Source organism: Vicugna pacos, chromosome 10 (assembly GCF_048564905.1).
Source record: "Vicugna pacos chromosome 10, VicPac4, whole genome shotgun sequence".
Classification (NCBI taxonomy): domain Eukaryota; kingdom Metazoa; phylum Chordata; class Mammalia; order Artiodactyla; family Camelidae; genus Vicugna; species Vicugna pacos.
In genome coordinates, this window is record NC_132996.1 from 10056757 (window position 1) to 10076337 (window position 19581).

The following is a 19581-nucleotide window of genomic DNA, read 5'->3' on the forward strand; positions in this document are numbered from 1 at the left end:
TCAATCAATCAATCAGTCAGTCAGTCAATCAATCAATCAATCACAAAAACGCCCCTAAGCCAGGGTGTAGGACACAAGAGCAAAGGAGCAGCACTATTTTCCATCTTTTGGACTGGCCAGCTCCCAATTCTTGGGAGTGTACTACCTTTTACTACTTTTTTACTTTACTAATAAAAATCTTGCTTATATCACGCTGTCTCTCATTAAAAATTCTTTTTTTTCGGGTGATTAAGAACCGAGGTAATTCTTATTTCCGTTTTCCCAGTAACAGTAATACTGATAACATCTGAGCGCTTACTTTGTACTAAGCATTGTTCTCAGCATTTAACATGTACTAAGTCATCTAGTCTGTGAAGCTATTAGTATTCCTATTCTTCAGTGGCAGGATTTGAATCCCTGTCGGACTGACTGTAAAGCAGCCTTTAATCATTATTTAATTAATCGTTATTTAATCATTTTGTCAGCCTCTGACCTGAACATTCTGCCATCTCATCTCTCACATCCTCATCCTTTCCTCGTCCTCCCTTCCTGACCCCCCACGTCCCTTCTGCCTCCTCAGCCGACTGCCCATTCCTTGATTCCTTTGGTCCCCTTTTCCCCCGACCCCCACATTCTGTCACAGTCATCCCGTCCTCCAGATCCTTGCCTCTTCTCGTGAGACCCTGGGCCCTAGTATTCCTTTACTTCTCTCTTATTTTTAAAACGTCCATTCCTTCCGCAGGGCCTGGTCCCTCCCGCCGGCCGGGACCCTCACCCGCCGCGCGCGGCCGCCGCCGTCCTGGGAGAGGGACGCAGCGGGCCGGCGCGGGGCGGCGCGGCGGGCGGGCGGGCGGGCGCGGGGCGGCGCGGGGTCCTCCGGCTGCCCGGCAGCCCCCGCGCGCGGTGCAGGCTGGGGGAACATGGCCGCTTCCGGTCTCTCTCCCGGGCCGGCGCGGGCCTGACCGCTGCCCCTGCCCGACGCACTCCGCCCTCTGCTCCTCCCGCCGGGCTGCCGCGGAGGTCGCTGCAGCCTTTCCCTCCCGCTGCCCGCGCCGCGCCATGGAGAAGAGCTCGAGCTGCGAGAGTCTTGGCTCCCAGCCGGCGGTAGCACGGCCGCCCAGCGTGGACTCCCTGTCCAGGTAACCGGGACGCCCGGGGCCCCGCCCAGCGTCCGAGGGGGATGGAGAGCGGCCGGGGACCCGTGGGTCTGCGCCCCAACTCGCGGACTCCGCTTCCAGAAGGCTGAGCCGGAGTGCCTTCCCTAGGTCTGGCAACCACTTCTTCCTCACTCTCTGGGGTGTAGAGGCTGGGAAAGTGGAGGCTAAAACTCACTGCTTCTTTATTGACCCCTCTATCTTTTGTAATCCCGTATCGTTTTATCCGCGGTTGAGGTACCCCCAGTTCACTACTTTCTCTTGTCTCCTTACTCAATTCATTTTTTTGGACAGCCCTTCCCCCACTCTCCCCCTCCCCCCATTTCCTCCCTTCCTTTCCCTCTTGATCACGCGTTCCAAAACCATCCTCCAGTTTTTCTTCCATCTGTCCTTAAGTCTTTGGTTTTTGGGTTCTTGCCCACCTTTTCGTCTTTTTTTCCTTCACTTCACTTAACCTCTTTTACTATTTTCCTTACACTCGGATCTCCACCTTTGCTTAAAAATATAAGTAAAAATGCTCATCACCGTGCTTCGCTTGTCTAAATCTTCCAGCTGAAAGTCATTATTCCCGAGTGGGAATAACTAATGAGTGGTGCTTTTCTTCCTTGCTGGGCTCCCGGTTCTCCAGGTTATTTCTCTTGCATCATATGGGATTTCTTTCCCTAGAATTTTGAGGAGGACTTTAGTATGCAGCTTCGCAGAGAGCTGTTGTGAGTGTTAACTACACATGTTTCAGATGCAGGTTTTTTCTTTGGTTTTAAATTAGTGATGTAAAGTTTTACTCAGAAATAATAGAAGACCTGTATTTGTCATACAGCCACAGTGGAATCGGTTCTTTTTCATTGAAAAATAGTCAATTTATTACAGAGTTACTAGATGCTAAACTTCTGTGTAAAAACACACAGAATTTTCATTTTTCCCGGTGAGTAAATTGAAGTTGTTCTGTCTTTTTTAATTCATTTTGGACTCTGCTAAATATGGGTGATACTGCCCCCTCCCCTTTTCCTGTTGCTATTCAAGACCTCATTGGAGAATCATTAGCTGATTCTATCTTTCTAAATTAGATTCTCTTCTTATATGCATTCATACCAACCTGCCTGTCCTTTTTTCAAAGTCCTTAATAAGCACAGAGTAATTGTGGTCTTAATTGTCTTCTCTATTAGACTAGAGGCTACTTGAGGACCAGGATCATACCTTACTCATCTTCATATCACCAGCATTTAACAGAGACCTTGCCTGTCACAGGCACTCAGTACTTTTTTTTTTTTTTTTTGAATTTGTAGGTTGAATTATCTGAGAGAGAAGAATTTTTCTTTGTGTTTGATTATATTGTACATTTGTTTCAAGTATTTTTTAATACTGTTTATTACTCTAAGATTTAGAAAGTGGGGATTTATACTTAGCTGTGAAATCAGTTGGAAAACAGGTTGGGAAATTGTAATTTTACGGGAAAGTTACAGATGGCCTCTATGGTTCAGAATAGAATGTAAAGAAAACAAATGAGGCAACTAGTGAGCTCATCCAAGTGAGAGGATTTGGAACCACAGGAGGCAGTATAGCCTTATTAGAAAGAAAGTCCTGAAAGTCAGGAGGCTCAGGCTCATTTAAAGTCCTGGGCTCAGCTAGTGATTTGGCTTGAATCATTTAACCTTTCCAGCCTGCAGTTTTCTCATCTTTTAAAATAAGGGGGTTGACCTGGAAAATCTGGAAGGTCCCTCAGAGCTCTAAAATTCTATCATTCTGAATCTTAAGATAATACTTTATCTTAACACTTAATGGTAGTAACCTTTGTTTTGGGTTTTTGAAATTACACTAAAATGTCTATTATTATAAATTAATGTACCTAATTGTGCCACTTAAGCACATTTTTATTTTCTTAAAAAAAAAAAAAGCCCAGCAACTTTATACATATATTCTAGCTTGTTAATGAAACATTATGTTACATATGAAGAAAATTAAGAACTCCTTGAATTTTGACTAGAGTATGTTAGCTTCATCCTCTCTGGACAAAAATATAAACATATCTCTACTTTCACAGGAAAATGCCAGCTTTCGTTCTTCTCTGCAAGGAAGAAAAATAACATTTATTGAATGTCTACTGTATGGAATTCACTCTGCTAAATTCTTTCATGTCCTTTATTTCATGAATCATTACAGCTATTGGTGGCAACAGTATAGAATAGCTGTATTGTAGACACTTTTTAGCTTAATGTTAAACTTAATATAGGGTAACAATCAATCACAGGTGATTCTAATACACAGGGAGGGTGGACAACTATGTTACAATAGCTATGTTACTTGGCTACCCACATTATTATTTTTGCTAGCCTATGATAAAGCAAAATACTGATGTCTGAAATGTATTATCTCAGCCTTTTTCAGAAGTTTCACCCTTAAATTGTAGTTACACTTTTGTTTTATACGATTAGGAATTGTTCATTTTCAAATTTTGAATTAGGAAATTGCCTTGTGAAATTGTTTTGCTGTCTCTTGCAACATAGTAATGAATGTAATACTATTCAGTGTGTTACAGATTATCTTTTACACACTAGATTAATAAATTTCTGCTCAGTTTAGCTCCAGGGAAAATTGTTTATGCAAACAATTATGTATGCTTCCTATTTGTTTGAAAATAGAAACTGTGTAACTGCCTTTTCAGTTTGGCAAAAAGACTTCGCTGAGATTTATAACTGAAGTTAGTGATATACTCATTTTTAATTTCTTCAGGTACTTCCGTTAGATAAATTCACTTTAAATATGTTTAATATTAATTATTAATAAATATTACATATTAATAACATATAATATATATTCTGCAATATATAATAATATACATTATAATATATAATTACTTATCAATTATTAATAAAAATAAAATATGTTTAAATTTGATTAATTTGTAAAATGTTTTATGGTGTTCTGAGAAGTAGGGAGAATATAAATCTGAAAAATAATACACTAAACCATGTGGTTGCCCCCTTTTTTTGGAAAATGACACATTCCATTAAAGTTGGGTGACTGTCTCTTATGGGATCTGTAGTTCACATTAAGCAGATGTTGAAACTTTATATCCATGTATCTGTAGTCTGTATATACCTGTAAATCTGTAGTCAGTTCAGAATTGCTATTGGTTCTAGCTTTGCCTTCTAGGTTATCATAGGCCTGCTGTCTTTGTCACGAAAGAGCAGTTTCATTCTAAATATGAGATTCAGATAGCAGCTAATCGGCTATAGTTATGTCGTCTTGCAGCCTTAAGAAAGGTAATTTTCAGGGGGAGGGTATAGCTCAAGCAGTAGAGTGCATGCTTAGCATGCATGAGGTCCTGGGTTCAATCCCCAGTACCTCCTCTAAAAATAAATAAACCTAATTACCTCCTCCTGCCAAAAAATAAATAAATAAATAAATAAATAAATAAATAAATAAATAAAAACTACAATTAAAAGTAACTTAAGAATTAAAAGAAAGCCAATTTTCTTTGAGTCCTGCTTCGTGTTGCCCTATTTCAGTGAGCTTTTCAGCAGCTCTTGTATATCCTGCTATTGTCCATTCATCACACATGTCCTGCCCCACAGAGTTATAAAAAATTTCACGTCAGAACGCTGATAATCTGGCTATATTCTGTAATTTTATTCTTGTTGGTCTTGCTCTGATTTTTATATAGGATGTAGATAAAACAATACTGTAGGCTGGATATGGTAGCTCGGGTAGGCCTGAGCCTCAGAGTTGTAGAATTTACACAGCAGAATTTGACACTGTATTGGTACTATTCTACCTTCTTTGTCTGGCTCTCCACTTTTCAGTTTGTACATTGTTAGAAAATGTGCTGCTTGCGTGCGTTTCTTGGATTACTTTTTACTGTACATAATCAAATGCTAATGTATCTGGTGCCACATAGGTGCTCAGTGAACATTTATTACATTAAATACAGAAATGTTGACTGAATGTTCACCACTTGTTTTATTTATTGTTTCTACTCAAAGAGTTAAAAAGGGTTTTCTGATGTGGAATATAGCCTGTAAAGTCACAACTTCAGGTTCAAGCTGAAGATACCCCTGCGTGAAACCTCATGACACCCGAGCTATTTTATTGGCTGCATTATCTTTTCTGTGCCCAGTCCTGTATGTCTTCACAGTATTATGTTCCCTCAGCCTACTGACTTTTCCATCTGCCACTCTTGATTACTTTGGTCTCTTTTTCTCTAACTTATTTTGTCAGTCATTTTATACAATGTGTATTTCTTCATTCTCTAGTTACTCTGGGTACCACTTGTTTGTCTCAGATTATTTTGGATTATCAGTTAGTTTCTAGGGTATAAATTTGTTAGCATTTATGAGCATCCCATATTTAACTTAGATTAAATAAAGTCAAAGGGGAGAGGCACATAATATAATAAAAAAGTTAACTCCAACTAATTTCATTTTTTATTGCATATCTGTTTTAAAATTATCATTTGAAAACAGCATGAATTTTAATGGTAGTTATAGCCTGAAGTACATTTTGTTGCAAGGTCTCGCTTCTAGTTTCAGCCCCAATGTCACTTAGAGGTGAGATGTCAGTAGGAAATATCCTTTTGGGTGGTTTTTTCAGTCATGGTGATGGATTTGTATCCAATCACACAGTCATACCCTTTCTCCTTGTGACTCTTGGCATGCCTTCTGAGATGGCTGGCCAGGATTAGTGGTAGAGACTATAGCTACGGAACAAAGTGAAGCTAATAGATTGAATCTCCAACTTTGGCCTTATTATTAGCAACTTGCATCAGACATTGAACATACTGGTAGCTTAAAAATTACTTATTTTGGATTTCATTATAACAAGACCCTGAAAGAACTTTAAAGTTCTTAGATAAGATCCAGTATTATTGTTAACTAATCAGTCATTTTGTATATATATTTTCTGGAAGAACATTTAAAGAGATTACTTATCAATCAAAAGTACTATATTCGATATCTTATAATAGCTTATGGTGAAAATATGAAAATGAATATATGTATATGTATGATTGAAGCATTGTGCTGTACACCAGAAATAAACATTGTAAACTAACCATACTTCAGTAAAAAAAAAAAAATATATATATATATACACACACACACACATATACAAAAAAAGCGTATAAGTTAATACTAAAGCTGAGATTGGGTCCTCATAATAGGTTGTATTTTTTCCTCCTTATCCTGTCATCAGTGGTCTTGATGTGTAGGTCAGTAATTCCAAGACCAGTGGCATCAGCATCCCTTGGGAATTTGTTAAAATACAGATTTCCTGGCTGTACCTCGGGTCTAGCTGAATCAAAAACTGGGAGTAGAGACCACAGTTCGTGTTTTATCAAGACCTCCAGGTGATCCAGGTGCATGTTGAAATTTGAAAACCACTGTCTTAGGTCTTCTACTGATTGTTGCCTGGTAACTCCATCAATGTTAGTTGAAATGGACTAAGTTAAGGTCTATGTTAGAACTACTGTAAGCCTGTTACTTGTGAGTACTTTTGTAAAGATATTGACTGAAATAGTGAAAGGTAAAATTCATCTGCTGTGGATTTATTTTATCTGGTTTTTAGGAGATTTCCTGAGGTCTTTTCTTTCTTAGCCACAAGAAAGAACACAAATCAAGAATGTATGTTTTAGGCTTTTCTTAAAAATTGATCCTTGGTGAGAAGCATTAGTGGTAACATGCATTTAAAAAAGTATTATAAAGAACCACCTGAACCAGTAAACGTTTATGCCCACGGGAATGAAATAACCCAGATGCAGATGTTCAGAAAGCAGTGAGTTTATTTTGGAAAGTTGCCAGTTAATGCTATTGTATTCAAATTCACCAGGGACTAAAGTTGCATGTGATTCAGGACTTGCAACCAGTAGAAATTCTCAAGATTTTAGTATAGAATATTTTCTCTTTATAAGGAAGTTAATTTTGAGCGGATAAAGCACTTGATATCTTTTGGCCTTTCTATGATTTAGGTAAATCAGTGGATAGGATTAAAAACTATTGAGAGGTGATAGTCATGGGTAGGGAGTGATTTTGTAAGCCTGCTTTCCACAGGAAATCAGGTTAAAAATGGAACTATATAAAAAGAAAAGATTGGTACAAGGTTATTAAAATTAAAGGGACTAGAGAAGATGTTCTCTTAATGAAAATAATAATCTCATTTCCCTTTCCTGTAGCTTTATTACATAGAACTAATTGTGCGTATGCCTCTTAATGTGTTTCTGCATATGTACCAATGTGGTCATCACTATAGGCCACTAAAGAGCAAGCTTCAAAGTTCTTCCCCTGCCCAAGTACAGAGTACCCAGGGTGCTAATTGCTGATGATTTTTCTTCTTTCAATCACTCTTACTGGATGTGATTAACTCTTGGGCTCTTTAAAGGCTTCTTAGTCTAGATTAAATATGGGCAGATGCTGTGTGTTAAATATAATAAAAATTAACTTTTAAAATGTTTTAACTGTGCACTTCAAAAAACCTGAGTAACACTTACTTGGAAAACTCTTCTTTCTTCTTCTTTATTTACTTTTTTTTTTTAAGTTAGGGTTTAGATTTAGCAAAATATAACAGAAAATCCAAACAAACTGTGGCTTAAAACAAGTATTTTTTTTTCCCACGTGAAAGCCCAGAGATAGTATAGATTTGACATAGCAGATATGATGTATCAAGGACACAGATCCTAACTTAACGTGCCTTACATTCCAGTGTTACCTCAGGAACCAGAATTGCTATTGGAGCTCTAACCATTGAAGCTCCATTCTATTCAAAAGGAAGGAGGAAGGGAAGAAGAAAGGCATGTTTAAAGGGCATCTTTTTTGAAGTCACAAGTTGTCTTTTAAGTTCACATCCAGTTGGTCAGATCATGGTCCCATGACCATACCTAGCCACAATGGATGCTAAAATACATAGTCTTTTCTGAAGAGGCCTTATTCTGACCTGAAAATTGGAGGTCTCTCTCTAAGGAATAGGAAAGAATAGGTGTTGGGGATAGTCAGAAACTTCTCCCATGTGTACAAAAAAATCATCTTTAAAGCAAGGGAGATACTTTTCGTTTAAAGTGTACAACACTTGTGCCAGAGTCATTCTTAGATTTGCCTGCAATGACCGTAATAGAAAATGCACAGGAAGATGATGTGCTGTAGCAGACCAAAAGGGAGAACTGTGTCTTGGAACACTCTAAACTCTGAGTTTTTAGGCTTTTTACTTTATTTGTGTGTGTATTATCTTGGGCTAGATTTTTATACTACTAATCTGAGACCATAAAATAAAAGGGATACGCTTAATAATTGCCAGATCATTAGGTGAAAAGCAAATAGAAATCAAATGAAGAATAACCAGCTATGCTCTTTCATTTGAAGAGCTCAAAGAGTTGCCTGGTGAAGTAGTTGTGTTGTGAGGATGGTGGCCTGCACTGCTCACTCCTCTATGGATGGACACTCATTTCCAAGCCATGTGTCCAAGGGTGTTACCTCCCCCAGAATATTCCATCAGGTTCTCCTTAGTTGTTTTCTCTCATTACAGTTCGAAAGGTTTCATGAGGGAAATGAAAGCAGGCAGTTAGGGCCATGTTAAGTTTATGAATGCTTTTTCCCAATATCTTGTGTTTCTTTTTGTATCTTTGACCTAAAAATTTGGAAATTCTGAGAAATTGATATTTTATGCCTTTTTGTGTCACCCAAGTTAAATATTAATATTTTAAGCATGTAATACCAAACATAAGGGGTATAATCATATTGGGGTGAGTAGAGGATAGAGGAGTCTCTTCTGGATTGGTACAGCATTGTTCATTGCACTCAGAGGGTTTAATAGTAACGAGTTACAAATATATCCATCTTCTTTCTTAACAGCATTGTCTTTACTGACAAGAGCAAGTGAGCAGTCGTTCAACTAGGACTTTCTTGGAGGTCATGTATTAACAAAAGTTGTACTAACTTTGGCTGACGATAGGCTAGTGATTATGAGCCTTAATTTTATTGAGTTGAGCCAAGATGCCCAGCAAAGGTCAGAAATAAAATTTTATATGATACAAATGTCCTCTGTTACTGGTGTTGGGTAGTATTCTTCCATTATAACCAAAGGCAGTACCTAAAAATATGAGCACCTGAGAAAAGCTTTGTTTTTTCAAGTGATAGAAAGTTGTTGAAATAGTAAATTAATAGTATTAATATCAACAGTCACAGTAATAATATAAATAATAGCATTATTTTAACATTTATTGAGTGCTTACTATATGCTGGGCATATATCATATATAAATCCCTTATATGCATTTTCTCATGTAATCCTCGTATAAGATAAACAGTATTAATGTCTCCATTTTACAGATGAGGAAACTGGAGATTAGGGAGAACAATTTGACATTTGAATCCAAGTCTGTTTAACTTCGGGGTGTCTGTTCTATAAGGAACTCATCACACCTGAAGGTCTGGTGCCTCAGGTCCAGGCCGAAACTTGGTAGGTAGAGGACAGTCCCAGGGCAGGTCGACTGGATGGTCCTGACAAGGAAATGAGTTTTCTTGACCAGCTGCGCTATTGAGCAGGAGAAGGATAAGGTACACAATATATTAGTGAGTTCAGACTGTCTTTAAAGAGAATTTTCTCTAGATTTGAATGTTTTTTAATTCCGACAGAAAATAAGGGTTTTTTTTCCCTTTGCCTGATGATTAAGAGGATAGTTTTGTTTTTATTGAGAATAGTTTTACATTTTGAACAGCGGATCTATTATGAAGCAAGTAAAGATGTTGCCAGAGCCTCCTCCTGTCCTTCCCTCCCCTGTAGGCTTTACAGAATAATTTAGAATACTTTAGGTTTCCTTAAATATCTGAATTCCCCTAAGTTCCTTTGTGTTTATTTACAGTTAATGTGTTAAGAGCCATTGACATTTGAAGATCATCAGAAGTGAAGATAAAACATCTCAAAAATTATAATGTAAGTGAATGGGAAAATGGAAATAAAAAATGGACAAAGGTTAATATTGCCAACAGTATTTCTGCAATTTATGTATTACTCCAAGTGAAATTTATGCATATGAGTAACCAGTAACTTCAAACTTAAGTCCCAATTCCAAGTCCCAGTCCTTAAAATTCTGTGTTCTCTTCTACCTGGGGAAAGTAGTCACTAAGCTTTAGTCATCAGTAATTTTCCATTAGAATTCTTTTGGCTTCCATGTACCGTTTTTCTCCTCTTTTCTCCTTAGTACTTTGCATTTTGACAAGGGCTGATGTTGTATTTAAAATTGCATGTGTCTGGAGACTGAGGTCTTGGCTTTTTAGCTGTTGAGGTATGTTTTATGCAGGTTTAATTTTACTACCGTTTTGTATGTTTCTTGGGCAAAAATATGACTAGTAAGCTAGCTAACCTCCTCCCTTCCTCACTTCCTTCCCTTCTATCTTTGCCTACTCCCTTCCTTCCTTTCTTATTCTCTGTAAATATTTGTTTAACATAAGTCCTGCACATTAAACTAGATCTAGAATTCTTAACGGTGGTACTGAAACAAGTTATGTCATCTTTTTATACAGTTAGGGGCATTAGAGATCATAGTTAATTTCTCAAGCGTGGCTGAGGACCACCTGCTCTTCTCAGTCACTTGCAGTGCCTGGTGAACATTTCGCTTCCTGGGTTCCAGGCCAGACATTCTGAATCATTGTAACAGAACTAGAGAAGTTTAATAACTTAACTAACCAGAGGCACCCTGAGTGTTAAAAGGCCGAGAAAGGTTGGTGTTTTCTCCAAAGTCACAGAGGTATTTAGTGCCAGAAGTGACCTCCTGACTCCTAGTTCTAGACCTCAGGTCATGTCATGGCTTTTGTTGGGCAGGCAGCTTCACTCTGTGTGTATGTATATATACATGTATACACATAGATGTAAAATCATAAGCAGTTTATCACTGTTCCTGAAAAACAATCGCTAAGAAAACAACTGAAGAACATGGACTGTTTGTTTTTCATCTTTAGTCAGACATGACTGATACTGATTTTGAAATCATTGGCTGGGAAAAGACCCCTGGTAGTCCAGGAAGAGGCAAAAAAACTTTTTTCTTTTTCTTATGGCACTGGCCCTACTTGGTCTTTAAGTTTTATCATTCTGAAAGGGAGGGCTCTGATTCCATTTGTGAATGTTGGTGGCTAGCATCGTGATTGCAAATAGTAGGTTCTTGATAAACATGGTATGAATAGGTTACTGTTAAAACTGTTTTTTTGTTTTCTTTTGACTTTTATAAGATACTATTAAGAGTGGTTTTATTTGCTTTGTACAGAAGCTGGTGCTTTACCAAGCCAGAGACCTTAAATAATTAAAGTCATTTATATTTATGACACTCATTATTGTGGTTGATGTTCACAGTATCTCTGAGGGACTGAAATATTCTAAATTATTTTCTGCACTGTAAGTGTTTGAATTAATTTTTATATTATGTATATCTTATATTGTATTGTGTATAGTATACTGATAGTGACTGAATTGTAACCTTACGCTAGTAATGTAGTTATCTGGTTTTCTTTGAAATATTCTGTAATTCTCAAATTAATTAAGTTTAACTATAAATTGGTGTTACCCAATACTCTGGAAATTTTTGGACATGTGACTTTTAAAAATCTCTAATTTGTTTCTAATAAGTTAATTGTATTTTTGTAATTTAAAATTTTCTTCCCATTAAATTTTTTTTGCTCTTTTTGTAACCACAGACTTAAAATTGTAAATATGATAGCTCTAAAAAGAAATTTTTTAAAAAAGATCTATTATGCAGTATAACACCTTCATTTTTTATGTCTGGGCACTGAAAGGACTTGCCTAAGAGTGGAAGTTTTATGAATATTAAAATACCCTTGTGTATAGGGTAATAGTTATTGTATTTCTATCATATGTGTGAAGTGCTATGAAAACTGTCAAGTGTCACACAAATATATTATTATGATGACTGCTCTGATGATAGTATGTCCACTTAGTTTCCCTTTGATTTCATTGAAGACATTTAGTATTGTTTAATTGAAAATCAGAAAGAAAAATACATAAATGCTTATCACATGATCTGTTTTCTTATTTCTTGTGCTCAGATTTTACTGTGTCTCCTTGAAGCACATGATACTAGAATAAATACTTTGTAGGTTGCCTAAATTTCTCTTTCACTGTGCTAATCCAATCCAGATTTCACTTTATGCAATTACACAAAATACTCAGGATGGTACCTCTATATTTGGAAGACTTCTTCAGCAGTTTTCTCTGTGGAAAAAATGGTTAATAAATGAATGAATGAATGAATGAATGATGTAATCTAATTAAGCTGATGGGGTAGTAACCAATTATAGTAATAATTAGTTTTTCTCTGTCTTGGAAAAACAAAAGTATCCAGATAGCCTGAAGAATGGATATGTGGTTTTAATAATGAATTTTATGGTTTTAATAACGAGTTTGGATTTGCATGGTGGAGTGAGAAAATTACGTGCAAGTTCATTTACCAATACATGTGTTCCCCAGGTGTTTTCTGTATTTGTCCAGGTAAAAGTGTCTGCTGAGCGAGCATTTGCTGAATGGTCAGCTCTCCTCTTCTAGTGTTTCTGCCCTTGTACTTCAGTATGGATGGAAGCGTTTGTGTCTAAATTCTAAAATTCAAAGTGTTCTTTGAACTCCAGTAATCTTACCAGCTTTCAGTTTCATATGACATTTTCCTCAGCTAATTGATACATAAATAACTTCTCTCTAGGCTGCTTATGACTCCACTGAGTTTTAACTTCAGCCCTCATCTGAGTTGGGATCAGGATTTCTGAAGAAAGTCCGAGAAACTCCTTTAAGGAGTTGCTGAGGGTGTTGGGGTTGATGCTGGGACTCAGGGTCCCTCCTGTTCTCCAGTTCTCACCCCGCCCCCAGGGACACACTCATTCTGGCTAGCCTACCTTGGCTTTTACCTATTTCTATTTCCAGATAAGGTCTTTGAAGAAACATACTCTGCAGAAAAAAGAAGACGTATGTAGACCATTTTCTATACAACCTCGTTTTTCACACTTTCTGCTGCAGCATTAAATACGCCCTAACTTCTAGTTAGGGAAATGTAGACAACAGACCTGAAAATAAAATAATTCAAATTAAACTGTATCCGTGGTCACGTGTACCTCAGAACCTTGGGATTTTGCAGACTAAGTGCCAGTATGCGCCAGCTGTCCCAGAGCTCAAACCCCCTTTGTTCCTCTGAAGAATACAAAATGTGGTCTCTCATCTCTGTCGGTCAGATACCATGATGATAAAATCATTTATGGCCTCTCTTTTATACTATAGATTGGTTAAGTTAAAAAAAATTCAGATTTCTGGTATAGCATTTAAAAAATAATTACTATAAGCTCCAGTAATTTGGGGGAGTTGGTTTTCTGTTTTGGAGGCCCTGCAAGTATTCTGACAATAAGCCTTTTGTGTGCCAAGTGCATTACACACTCTGCAGTCCTTTTATTATTTTTTAAATAAAGTTTTCAACAGAATGGCTAATAGAGCACGAACAGTGCTTATGACACTATAGTCCATTGTGTAAGTACTGACAGCAAAATTTGCATTCCTAGGAAAGCTTGCTCAACAGTCAGAATATAGAGTACATTCTTTAATGTTCTTGGGCAAACATTCTATGTATGTGCTCAGCTCGTTACTTACAGGAGAATACTTTTTGGAAAGAACCTTTTCTTGCCATGGAATACTGAAGAAACATTAAATTGGCAGTAAGAGTGAAGCGATTTAAATAAGGCAAGTGATTTAAATCCTATTGTAATAACTATGGTCAACAATGATGGGAAGTAGAAGAAGGGCGAGCTCTCTCAAGTCCTCTGCAGACACTTGTTTACTCGGATCTATGAAAAGATAGGTGACTTGTTTCCAGGCAGTTTTGAATTAAGAGTATAGAATGCTGGTGTGTTTACCTGCATCTCTAATTTTCAGAAATACTTTTTCACTTTTGCCTGAAATGCCTGTATTTGAAATACTAGTGAGGAGAACTAAGAGGAGTATAAATATATTCATGGCATCCTTCCGTGCTGAAATTTTATTTTTTTGTTCATTATTGTGAAATACCACCAAGTATTAGTGTGACTGACAATAAAGTGATGGTAATTCCATTAACAGCCCAGCAAATTGGCAGAGCCAAAGAAGGTCAGTACTTTGCTAACAGTTACGTTGAAAAATATTGGTGATGGAATTGGTTTTGCGATTGAAGCTTTGGGCCAGTCTTCTGCATGAATCTTTCAGAAGTTACACAGGATGCATATATGCACATGTGTTTAGGGGAGTGTGTGTGTATATTATATGTATATATTTATATGTTAAAATTTTTCCCCTTGATATTTGTGCTTTGTATAAAGTGATTCATCCATTAACTAAAACTTTTTTTAATTTTTGAAGTTTATACATTTGATTATCTGAATCAGATGAGGACATTTTATAGTACACATCTGAGTAAAAAGTGTTTTTACGGCCAAAGACTGATTCATTTTAATTTAATTAGTGGGTTCCTTTTTAGGAGGAGACCTTTATTTTTTATTTCATACTATTTTCCCTTCTGAAAAAGATACTCTTGTATTTCCACAGTGTTATTCGTTGAACACTTTCTACCAGTTAAGTATTTAGTACTAATTACTTTGTACAGATCATGTTTTTTGGTCCTTATTATGGTCTTGTATCAATATTGTGTATTATAAAGGAAGAACTTTAAGTAGCTGGCGTGAATTATTATTTGCTAAGTGGTAAAACCAAATCTTTGTGACCCTGCAGCTCCTGTTTCCAGCTACTGAGCACTTCTGCATCTGTGTTCTGTGCTTTGTGTTCTGTTCTGTGATGCCGTTTCATCCTTTATATCCCTTTATTCCCACGCTGTTCCATTATGAGATACTTAGATATCTGGCATCTACCTTAGACTATGAGTTTCTTGAAGAAAATAAATCAGCACTATCCCCAGTAGATGATATATTGGTGATTTGTCTGAAAGAGAGAGGAGAGTATGAAAACGGTGATTAAGGAAGTTCCTGCTCCCCAGGTGGAGGGGACAGTTGGCTAAGAGGCCTTTAGTGGAGGTAGAGGTTGTTAGTCTCCATCCTTGCAAAGAAGCCGAGGGGTGCTTTGAGGCATGGGGATGTTTGGAAGTGATAAGTGACCCCTGCTAACTGGAGCAGGTTTCCCCGCCTTTGCAGCATTGTCAAGGATGCTTGTAAGTTCAGTGGTATTGAGGAACGAAGTCCTTCGGTGCTAGGTACCAAAATTCATTTGTTTAGACATACTTTTCTTAGTTAGCAAGTTTTTAGCCTTATTCATTCTCAGGAATAAGTATAACAACAACAACAACAAAAAATCTAACTGAAACAAACAAAAATAAATAGAAAAGTGCTTTATCATATTTAACGATACTATTTTGAAAAGCATATAGAGACTAATTTCTATCCCCCTACCAATCATTAGTTTGTATAACTGTTTGTCTAAATGCTACCGTTTGAAATAGTAGAACTTTTGAGACCAAAAGGGTGGAACTTTGCTCTTAGGAATAGTGTAGCAAAGGAAAAAGACATTCTCTTATAATAACAGCAGACCAGCAAATGTGCGGGAATGACTAAGAGTCAGATGATGGAATTTCTGTTTTGACCTTGTGGTGGAAAGAAAACTCTGTCACTCTGGCTGAGATAGTGGCAGGACTATTAAAAAACAGTATGACTAGTGCTGTCCTGTGTTATGCCTCTTTCTCGCTATGGACCTAAATTCTGGTCTTTCGTGGTGTGTGTGTATGTTCATCTGGTTATTTTGTGGAGCCAGAAGTTAACATTTAAATAATATTGACTTGATTCTTTTTAATTAGGGATAAAGAGAATAATACAGTTTAGGGTGGAATGAGGAGTGGTTAGGGAGGGGAATTCTCATGAGAGTGACTTCTTGTTTACAAGGGCCGTGGCTCTGCAAATTTGGATAAGTGCATTTGTGAACCTAAATTGTTTGCATATTCATGTAATCTTTAACTGCTCGTCCTAAGGGTTGATACTGAGTCAGAATTTAGAACGTTAGAATATAATTGCAGTTTTATTCTAAAAGGTATTTTGAGAAAAGGAGTCTACGTATGAATAAGTATAAAGAATAGTTAGTGTTATTAACAACAGTATTCCACAGTGCTGGTTATATTTTGATCAAGTTTTGAGAAAATACTTTGTCCGTAACAACTTTAATGATTTCTAAAATGTGTGTTTTATTTATATTCTTTTCTGACATAGCACACTAATCTGAGTAAAGATATTATCGCTCTTGAGAGCAGAAATTGTTTTGCCTACCTTTGAGGTATTATATGATTGTTTTTGTTCCAAAGTACACTTACCTCTCCATTATTCTGAACCTTATTAATTACTTGCAGGTTATCCAGGGCCTGAGAGTTTTCTATTTATTTATGGCTTAGCTGTTTGAACCTTGACAGTGGTTTTTTGTACCTCCATCAAGGGATTTACAGGGACAGAAGGAAATCATGATTATAATTAATATCATTTCTTAATAACTCTGATTAAAGGTTTGGGCAGCAAAGTGCCTACACTAATTGAAAATGAATATCATTTCCTGATGCTGCTGTGTGAAGGCCTTTTTGTGGGGAAAGCTCCTGCAGTATAGTTAAGATAAAAGGTTGATGGAGAAATCTTTGAATCACATTTTCATATGGGACAATGGTTGAGTTGTATGCATGTGCAGAAGGGGAAAGTTGGGGTTGTTTTGATTATCAAGAGCTGAAAGGGATGTTAAAAATGGTAAAATCCAGTTTCGCAGATACTTCCAATACTTAGAATCATTGCTCTTTAATTCATTTGTAATCCTAGAATTTTATGTCTGGGATTTTTATGCCCTGAATCATAGAATCTTTGATTTGAACTGTGAGACCATATTGTGTAGCAGTTCCACCCCTCAAGTCTTCCTTATGACTTGAATGTCATCATTCACAGAGCCCTCACTTCCTCAACACTTCCTGCTCTGTTTTGGAGATCACTCTCAGCATAAAAAGAAGCATTGGGTATAGGAAATGACCCCTTTCTGTAGCCTGTCAATTGAATGGAATATGGATGATGGAGGATGATTGCTTAGTTTGGAAACCCAGTTGTGTTTCTCATTTAAGCACACATTGGGAAAAATCTTTTTTGGGGAGGGGCTTTTAGTGATTAAAGCAGATACTGTGGAATGGCTGTAATTTAATTCGAATAGTAATGCCACAATTCTTTTAATCTTGAATATTTGAAGTCACTCTGTGAAACTTATGAAACTCATGGCCGTTTAAAATGTATTTGGACCGTGAACCTGTGACTCTTTATATATGAGCTTTTCATTTGTGTGCCCAAATCTTATCTCGCTTGACCGGTCAAAAGTAAGATGACGTGGGTTGTTTTTTGGAGGGGGGCATTTCGTGACTTTTCCACAAGTCTTTTATTGTTTGTAATGGTAGATTTGATCATTTCAAATATTTATTTAATTCTTTCCCTATAAATCAGCTATCCCTTTAAATTATTTTAGTGTAAATAGATCTGGCTTACGATTTTATTGCTGTCATTTAAAATATAATGGATATGTTGTAAATGCTAATCTCTAAAAAGCTCTGATTTTTATTTGGGAAGTTTTCTGGGTAAATAAGCATTTATTGAGTTTGTGCATTTTACCGAACTAGAAAATGTAAACTTGCTTGAAAACATTAGCAAAGAACCAGTAAGAAATAGCTGTGAATCAGAGATGAATGTGATGAGGGGCACGTGTCCAAGTAGACATCCAGGAGGAATGGTGTTAATCTAGAAAGTCTTTCTGAGAAGATGCTGTGTTTCTTAGATTTGCCATTCTTAAACATTTTAACAGTGACTTCATTTTTCACACTTTAGTATATTATCAGTTGTAGCATTCAGTACCCCCTCCCCCCCTTTTTTTTTAAGCACTGGTGTTTATAGATAAAAGAATCTTAATGCTTAGATAGCATTTTCACATTATTTTCTCTTGGTCTTTATATCTAGTGAGATAAGAAGAGTGAGTATTTTTATTCTCACTTTGTAGTGTGAAACTGAGGCTCTGAGAGGCTAAATGACTTTCCATGATTTCTGAGACCTAATTTTCCTTTCTCTGCTCATAGCTTAAACTTACATGTCCTGGTTGAAGTGAGAGAGTAGTTTACGTGTTCCCATTTGCCAAAGTGTCCCTTACTTTGTGTTGTGAAGATGCTTTTCAGTATGGTTATGTATAATAAATTAAACACTTAATGGTGGACATCCTTTTTTGGTCATGAAATGAGGTAGGACACAACATTTGTGATGAAAACAGAAAGGATGTATGTTTCCAACAATGATTTTATAATTGGAACTGGTTCTTAGAGGGAAAATATGAAATTTCTTTTCCCAAAAGTTATTTTTGCTTTCTTGTCTTATTTTAAATAAATTGTATTAAATTTTCTCTGGCAGAGACTGTCTGATTATGGATAATTTAGCTCCTTGTTTCTTTAAGGATCAGATTGTTGGAATCTGATTTGTTTTAGTCCTGCAATCCTGTGTTTAACCTCATTTTGTTAAACTGGAGTTCTCTGATGACAATAGGAGATACCCCGTTCCAGCCTCCATTAGATAAAAATAATATTTTACATAATTTTAGAGTTTTTATCTGTCAGGTAATATGCTAAACTCTTTGCATGCATTATTTTATTTAATTTTTATAAGTATGAACTGTTCCTGGCATATGGTAAGTAAGTGCTCAGTAAGTATTAACTAAACAGAGGAGATGGCAAGTAAGTAAAACAAACAAAAAAATCATATAGCAGTAAGCATTTTGGGAAAAGTAAAGCAGGAAAGACCAATAGAGAAAGAGTGGGCGGGTTTGGAGTTGTTTGCAATTTTATATAAAATCGCCTGGGAAGGTCTCATTACGAAGGCAACATCTGAGCAAAAAAGCTGAAGAAAGTAAAGGAAGAAATGGGGATATTTGGGAGAAGAGAGTTAGAGATGATAATCAAAGATATAAAGGTCCGGAAGTGGGAGCTTGCCTGGCGTGTTTGAGGAGTAGCAAGGAGTCCTGTGTTGTACAGGGCAGAGGAGCAAAAGGGAGCGGTAAAAGATGAGATCAGGGAGGGAAGGGTCTGGGCAGATTGTGAGAAGCATTTGGGGCCATTTTAAAGATTTTGGCTTTTACTCTGAGTGAGATGGGAAGGGAGTGGAAGGTTTTTTGCAGAGGAGTGACTGTATCAGATGTTTCAAAAGGATCACTTTGGCTGCTGTATTAAGAACAGACTAGGATGCAGAAGCAGGGAGACTGGCTTAGAGGCGGTTGGAATCATCCAGGAGGGAGATGATCGTGGCAGCCAGAGAGGCAGAGAGAAGTGATTGGATAGTGAACACATTTTTGAGGGTGCAGCCAGTGGATTTCCAGATTGACTGAACAGGTAGTGTAAGAATAGTCAAAGTTGACTCCAGAGTTTTTGGCTCAAGGAGGTAGAGAAGGATAGAATCTGCCATTTA

The 19581-nt window shown here is 37.0% G+C and overlaps 1 protein-coding gene across 4 annotated transcripts in view; it reads left to right on the forward strand.

Annotated features, from left to right (window-relative positions):
• Window positions 1-866: 866 nt before the first annotated feature.
• The window catches only part of MTMR2 (myotubularin related protein 2), an 85991-nt gene continuing 67276 nt past the window's right edge, over window positions 867-19581 (forward strand). The window contains exons 1-2 of one of the 4 annotated variants that reach the window (XM_072968939.1): window positions 867-1118; window positions 9975-10045. Coding sequence is in view for 1 of the 4 variants with exons in the window: in XM_072968937.1 (XP_072825038.1) it covers window positions 1039-1118 (80 nt within the window). In the remaining 3 variants the exon portion in view is untranslated. Of the gene's footprint in view, window positions 1119-1144; window positions 1245-9974; window positions 10046-19581 lie in introns of those variants that run through there. The other 3 variants (XM_072968940.1, XM_072968937.1, XM_072968941.1) reach the window with 3 other exon arrangements.